This window comes from Oratosquilla oratoria, chromosome 11 (assembly GCF_046742065.1).
Source record: "Oratosquilla oratoria isolate Oo_2021 chromosome 11, ASM4674206v1, whole genome shotgun sequence".
In the NCBI taxonomy this organism is placed as follows: domain Eukaryota; kingdom Metazoa; phylum Arthropoda; class Malacostraca; order Stomatopoda; family Squillidae; genus Oratosquilla; species Oratosquilla oratoria.
In genome coordinates this window covers 40278989-40287289 of record NC_134787.1, presented here as the reverse complement: position 1 = coordinate 40287289, position 8301 = coordinate 40278989, and the positions used below count along the sequence as shown (strand labels likewise).

Below are 8301 nucleotides of genomic sequence, written 5' to 3'. Positions count from 1 at the left end.
GAGCGTACGTGGGAAACTGTCCCGCCCTCTCAACCATGAGGGGACCAAAAAAGGTCATCCTTCTAGCCAATCACACGCTGTGTTTCCGTATCTTTGTAATATATAAACTCTTGCATTTGTTCCATCTTTGTATTTTGATAATGACTCAGGTAGAGTCGAAACGTCAATAATGACCGGAATAGGAAATCTTCTCTTTCCTTTACCCCTTGCTATAAAGGATACCTTCAGGAAGTTGGAAACTCTGAAGAAGAAATTGATCAGTGCTGAATTTGCAGTTGCTTTTAACCAAGCCTGCCTAAGAGAATATATATATATATATATATATATATATATATATATATATATATATATATGTATATATATATATATATATATGTATATATATGTATGTATATATATATTATACAAAAAAGAAAATGATAGATTATAGATAACATACGCACCTTCCCTTTTCAAGTGTGACAATAATAGCTTGCAGATGCAGTGAATTTTTCAAGCAAAATGAGATCCGAATTCGGGTTTTTGAATCGCAATGCCAACTAAAACACCAGCAAGCCGTGTTTGAATGTAAATCTTCATTAACTAACCTAATGCATACCAAAATAATTCATGGTTTATTTATTTATTTGGACGCAATCTCTGCCATACCAGCCATTTCACTGAACACTCACGTTTGTTCCAGGGCGGCGTTTACTCACTGGCGGCCATGCTGGGGGCTGAAAAGGACCAGATGATCCAACGCATCCGCCGCGTCGCCATGTAAAAAAAAAAGAAGAAGAAGAAGAAGAAAAAAAAAAAAAGAGAGACACCACGAATTCAACTGCAAAGAGTTCGTGTACCTCTGCAGTCGGTATCTGCATATCCATCATCACTACACCCATCAATTACACATCTGATCCTACATATTTCACACGTCTCTACGCGCATGGCTCAATTGCCTCCCATCCCTATTAGATACATATTCGACCATATAACAGACCTTCGACTCTCCATCTGACTTAATCCCTTTTCGTGCAACAATGATACCGTCAACACGCCCAGTCTTCAATTACTGTTTATGATAGCCCAGTTGATAAAAAGTCTGATTATGTAATCAATACAGCTAGAGCGGCGACTGTGAGCCATCACTGTAATGAGAAACACACAATAACGTAAACAATCAGGAAAGCCACATTTTTTTTAATAGAATGTAAGGCTAGATGATGTGCGTACGGTCCTTTTTTCAAAAAGTTTTGCAACTGGAACATTTTGATAATCGATTCGTCGAAAACTGAGCTGACAAGACATATTCTCTGACCGTCGATCGCCTGCAGCCGACAAACTACACTCCATCTCATGGCCGAAAATGAAAACCATAGTACGCTTTCCGCTGAAGAAATAACCGATACATATGAGAATGAAATTATATTTACAATCATGATTTCCTTGCCAACAATATTTGAGTCTGATATATACACTAGGGGTTACTAGGCTGGAGAGAGTGAGAAACGAGGTGAGGAGGAGAACGGGAGTGGAAAGGGAGTTGGGAGATGGGGGTTGATGAAAGAGTAATGGGGTGGTTTGGACACATGGAAAGAATGAGTGAAGAAAGATTAGTAAAAGAAGTCTGGAAGGCAGAGGTGGAGTGAAGATGAAGGAGTGACTAAGGATGAGATGGATGGATGAGGTAAAAGGGTAATTGGGAAAGAGGGGAATGTCTGTTGAGGAAGGATGGGAGAGGACAGAAGATAGGGGTGGATGGAGAATGGCTGTGTATGGATGATGCTATGATGCATGAGGGGGAATGGGTAGGGGATGGTGGGGTGAGGGAGTATGTATGGAAAATAAATTGATGCAGCCCAAAGGGATTTCTCCCTGTCTTCTCTTTCTGCACAAGGGGATGGAGAGAGGGAGTCACTGGTTTAATGAAGTGTCCTTGCTGTGGATGTGCTGTGTCATGCAACACTGCTTCTGTCCCAAGGCAGTGGGCGAGATGCAGGGATGACCTGTCATCCAGGAGCCAAGTAAAGAGGGAAGGAGGGGGTTGGATTGTGTGGGGATGGAATGGGTAGGAGTGGTTTTTATGCTTTTGTTTTTTGGCTACATCCCTTGTCAGGGGGGAAAAAAATTTGGTATGTGTATGTATGTATGCATGTATGTACATACATACATATACCAAAGGCTTTTTCCTCCTACACAGGGGGGTAGCCAAAAAGAAAAAGGCATAGAAACCACTCCCACCCATTCCATTTCCTATATATTCCACTCCCCTCCACCCTTCTCCCTCCCTCTTATCTAGGCACCTCCTGGATGATGGGTCATCCCTGCATCCTGTCCACTGCCCTGGGTCAGAAGCAGTGTCGCAAGACACAGCACATCCACAGCAAGGCCACTTCATAAATTTGGCGACCCCCCCCCTCTCCATCCCCCTATGCAGAAAAGGAGAAGACGGGGCGAAATCCCTTCGGGCTGCGTCAATTTTTTTCTCATACATACTTCCTCACCCAACATCCCCCACCCACTCCCCCTCATGCATCACAAGCCTCATCTATACACAACCCCTATCCATTCACCCCTATCTTCTGTCCTCTTCCGTCCTTCCTCAACAGACATTTCTCTCTTTTGTAATGCCCCTTTCACCCTATCCATCCATCACATCCTAAGACGCCCCTCATATTCAATCCTTCCACCTCCACCTTCCAAACTTCTTTTACTAATCTTTCTTTACTCATTCTTTCCATGTGTCCAATCCCAATACCCTTTCATCAACCCTATCTCCCAACTCCCTTTCCACCCCTGTTCTCCTCCTCTCCTCCTCATTTCTCACTCTATCTAGCATAGTAACCCCTATCATACTTCTCAGACATTTCATCTCAAACACATTCAAACTCCTTCTCTCTTCCTCTCTCATGTTCCATGTTTCTGCCCCGTACAGTGCTGTTGGCACAGTCACTCCAGATGTCTATTTCTCATTACACTTTTTAATCCACCAAGGCATTTACTTGCTTCTCTCAATCTACATTCTACCTCCACCCCCACTCCTCCCTTTCCTGCCACATTTGCACCCAAGTATCTAAAACTATCCACTTCCTCCAGTCTTTCACCCTTAATGCTCACTTCCAGTCTGCTGTCACTCTCTCCCCTTGTACATCTCATCACCTTACTTTTGCCCACATTTATCTTCAGCTTCCTTCTATCACACACCTTCTCAAACTCTGTCACTAACTTCCTCAATCCCTCCTCTGATCCTGCTACAAGCGCAGTGTCGTCGGCAAACAACAACTGGCTCACCTCCCACTTTTCTCCATTTTCTTTAATCATCTCCAACCCCTGACCCACTACCCTTGCATTCACCTCTTGCACCACCCCATCCATGTGAAGATTGAACAGCCAGGGTGACATAACACATCCCTGACGAAGTCTCACCTTTACTTCAAACCATTCACTCTCTCCATTTCTAATCCTAACACAAGCTTTACTACTCTCATAAAAATTCTTGACTGCTCTTAACAGCTTTCCTCCTATCCCATATATCTGCAGTACCTCCCACAGTTCCTTCCTGTCTACCCTGTCATAAGCCTTTTCCAAATCCATAAAAGCCTAAAAAACATCCTTACCTTTTCCTATATCTTTCTCACATATCTGTCTTACCACAAAAATCTGATCTGCACAACCCCTACCTGTCCTAAACCCACACTGTTCCTCACCAATTACTCCCTCTGTTCCTCTCCTGATACTCTCAATCAAGACCCTCCCATAACCCTTCCCAACTAAACTCAACAAGCTGATCCCTCTGATCCCTTGCAAAGCGGAACTATACGTCACTCCTCCAGTCCTCTGGCACTCTACCCTCTCTTAAACAAACATTAAATAGCCTCACCAGCCAGTCCACCATAACTGTACCTCCTTTCTTCAGACACTCTGCATGGCATCCATCCAACCCAGGTGCCTTACCTGCTCTCATCATCTTAACAACTGCTTTCACTTCATCCTTCCCTATTTCTTCTCCATTATCCTCACTTATCACTCTCATTTTCTTAGTGCTTCCCACTGCAACTGCCTTTCCCTCCCTATCCTCCTTCACATTTAGCAACTCCCTAAAATACTCTGCCCACCTTCCTCTCACTGCCTTCTCTTCCATTATAATCGCTCCATCTGCACCTTTTACCTTTTCTTATCTACTTGATTCGCCTCCTCTTTCTCTTTTAATTTCCTTCCAAAACATCTTTTTATTACTTTCAAAATTTTCTGTCATACTCTTACCCCATTTCACATCTGCTCTCCTCTTTGCTTCCTTTATCTTATGCCTAACTTCCCTTCTCTTTACTTTGTACCTCTCATACGATTCCCTCATCCTAATTTATATATATATATATATATATATATATATATATATATATATATATATATATATTCCTTCAGGTACGGGGGTGGCAAGGAAATTCTGATATATATATATATATATATATATATATATATATATATATATATATATATATATATATATATATATATATATATATACATATATATTCCTTCAAGTACGGGGGTGGCAAGGAAATTCTGATTGTAAAAGTACTTTTATTCTCATATGTATCGGTTCCATATTCTACCAACCAAAATCTTTTGCACATCCATTCCTCATAATGAGTCCTAAGCATGACCACAAAACCGAAGCATGTAAAGTCACGAGTGACTTGATTTCATTTAATAATTTTTCCACATTACCCAGTTTGATGGAATGTAAAAATAATATATAATCAATATGATAAACAACCATGCAGTTAAACATATGAAAATAAAAGTGTCTCTTATATACATGTTATATCTAATATGTTACTTTGACTAGAATTATGTCCAACATCCTAAATGCCCACGAAACTGTAATCTAGACCAACAACACTCACACATGTGCATACATAGGCCACATCAGAATAAGGATGTATTTTGGGAGAATTCTCCAGACACAGTAAGATTAGCATCATGAAAACTAATAATCAATAACCCATTTGTCATTGGTCTGGAAACTGATGACAGAAGACGAACAAAGTTCCTTTTCGCTGTGCCCGATGCCCTCAATGTGGACTACTTGTGTAGTTTGTCGACCCAATAATAGTGGAGATGTGTCAAAGTGGGTGCACATACAATCATAATTCTGTTATTATGTTCAATGATGTTAGATAAATTAATGTTTTCTTGATGTGCTACAAGTATTCCACAAAGTATAGCTCACTACTAGGCTCTCAGCGATCAAGGCATCATCCGATGAATATGATTTAAAGTTGAACTCACAATCATCATAAGATTTTGTAATGCAGTCTTAATCACACTATATCTATGTAGAACATTATTTTAGATGACTGTCAAAGACATATGATGTATTCTGATATAGCACTAACTGTATATTCAGCTATATATAGATTACTACCCATAAGAGTATTGTCTAATAATAGGCATGCATTGTATAAAAGCATGGCTGACAAAGTACTATTTGTACTGATAAGTTGCATCATCATGTGTACTCCATCAGTATAATGAAGTACAAGAAATAGTTGATACCCTACATACAATGTTTATGTTTACTGTATTTATAAAATGAAAAATATTTTTGGTTTGTATATCAGATGATGGAATGTTTAAGAGTATAGTTTTAAAATAGAGATGGAGCATGCAAAGAGAACAATGTAAGTTTTCATATAATTTTCAGTTGTACTACAACTAAATGCTGTGACGATATTCTCCTCTGAAGAAAATATAGTATTTTTTTGCAAATTATGTATGTGTGAATCCTAACCAGAGTTACTGCTACAGGAAGTAAATTTTTACATTATAAAATTCATAACCTTGACTTTTGAAATCATGCTGATTCAGAAGGATATTTGCTCTTATTTAGTGCAAATCCCCTCCAAAAAATTAGTGGAATGTGCTTCCCCCTTTTACTCAAATTTGTATACATACTCCAGCGCAATTCCATTATATGGAAAGTAGCCAAGTCAAAGACATGCACCAACTCCCATCCACCACCCTTGTTTCTCTCTTATCTTAGCTCCTCCTGGATGGAGGGTCATCTTGTATCCTGCCCTACTCAGGTCAGAAGCAATGCAACAAGACACAGCACATCCACAGCAGGGCCACTTCACTTATATGGCAACCCCTCCCCCTCTTTGAAATTTCGTACACCTCCTTTAGGGGGACTCCCCACCAGACTGGGTCCCACTGATTTAGATGAAATGTAGCACATGGAAAGTGTGGTACATCACAAAACACTTAGCGAGATGTTTTTGTAATAGATAACAGCAACACTTGATAAGAGTTTAGTATGACATGGAATCTCTAATCACTGTTATCTAAATGAGTTGGTAATGTGATAGACTGGATGAAACAATGTTCTCTGTGAGACCAGACTCTGAAGGAAGGCACAGTGCTACTTTACCTGTGTTCAGGGCTGGTCCAAGCCATTATGGAGCCCTAAGCAGGATTGATTTGGGGGTCCCCTGATCGCCACCATTGGTACTTAACTATTAATAGTGCTTGATCATTTCATGCACTATAAATGCATCACTAACACACCCACCCAGTATAATTTGCAGCATTTAATTGCCTTACATCATACTGGTGTCATACTGGATTTTTTTTTCATCATATGGGAGTAGCAAATTAACAATATCCTTCAGTATTATGTACACTTTAAAATTTCAGTGATGTATTGTGTGGCACATTGAACTTGTATTTGTACATAACAGAACAAATCAGCAGGCAAGACTCTACATTTAAAACAAAACAAGTTAGCCAGTTTGAATACTAAAAAAAAAAAAAATGGAGCATCTGAGCAAAAACTGAAATTTCCCACCTCAAATAAAAATGAATATCATACATGTATCTTGGTACATAAAAATTTGTAAAAATATATGCGTAAATTGCTTGAGAAAGTACTCTCATGTACCTTGAGTTTTCCAGTTTCAATTAATTCAGTATATTTGAAAACTATGTACGAAAGCAGTAAGTGCGAAGATGAACCTCAATTATGCTAGTATAGGCCTATTGAAGGTCATACATTGGTCACTGTATTTTGTAATAAATACAAGACACTTACTGGCACTGCTTTATTAACAAAACTACTTCAGTATTCATTTAATCTTTATAATCTTTGTTTCCTGGCTTTCCTAGAGGCAAAATCATTTATGACATCATTGTACAATATGTGATCTCACGGCCAGTTTTGTTGTTGACACTCATAATTGTAAGTCCATTCAATCTTTTGTGTGCCATAGTAGGTCTCAAGTAAATTTTGATCAATTTGAGTTTAGAAAAGCTTCTTTCTGCTTAAGCAACTGTTACCGGGAGCATGCAGACTATCTTGAGAGCTATACAAAGCTTTGGGTACAACTCACAAATGTAATTTTGAGAGAGGTGAGAAGCTCAGATGTGGGAGTTTTGAAAGACTCTTGATCTCTGTAGTCAATGTATTGCCATCAACATCTGACTCTTCTCTACAGGTATGTCTCCAAACTTCCTACACTGGTCCTTAAGTGTCTCTGCTTCAAGATCACTCCAAAAGCACTCCAGAATTGTCTTTTACTTCCCCCAGACACTGAAAGTGTTCTTCCAAATACTGAATACCACAGTCTACCACAACATTAAGAAACACTTTCAGTTTCTTCACTGCATTTTGTATTGGTTTGCCAGTTGCCTCATAGGCAAAGTCCCTTTTTGTAGACCTCAACCTCTTCTTCTTCAGCACTGCCTCAGTATTCATTTGTTCATAAATCTTGTTTGCAGGCTTGTGCATCATTAAAGCCAGTTGTCCGGTAACTGATCAAATTTTTCTTACTTTTCTGGATGAGGTTCACTGCAACATCAAGTTGTATATTAACCGACTGAAGAAGCCTTATTGTGGTGTTTATCTTTTAAAGAATTTCATACCAGACCACACAACATATTTGAAATCTAAATTATCCTAATTCTTCAGCAAGAGAATGGGCCTCGACTTTTACCATAAGATGGTTAACATTTTCCTTAACCCCCAACAAGCCTTCTTTCACCTTATCTGCCTGGCAGCATAAAGGGTCAATGCTCTTAATTCGACTTTCCCAGCAATTAAAAACCAAATGTTTATTTTTCTTGTGTTTTTCATTACAAAGTATACTGTTAATGTTCATATAATTTTATTGAATAAGAAGGCATGTGAATTATCAAATTATATGAAAACAAAAACAGAGTTATCTAGTAATTCATCCAAACTATATGCAACTTAAACATTTATACCTTACTTGCTTTCTCTAACTGAAAGGTAAAACATTATTTATCTACTAGTTTCATTGA

The 8301-nt window shown here is 38.9% G+C and overlaps 1 protein-coding gene across 1 annotated transcript in view; it reads left to right on the top strand.

The window, feature by feature from the left end:
- Window positions 1-1584, top strand: part of LOC143029755 (uncharacterized) — a 77989-nt gene extending 76405 nt beyond the window's left edge. Inside the window, exon 9 of the mRNA XM_076192660.1 lies at window positions 683-1584. Within this exon, the coding sequence (XP_076048775.1) occupies window positions 683-763 (81 nt within the window). The 3' untranslated portion in view covers window positions 764-1584. The remainder of the gene's footprint in view (window positions 1-682) is intronic.
- Window positions 1585-8301: the final 6717 nt, after the last annotated feature.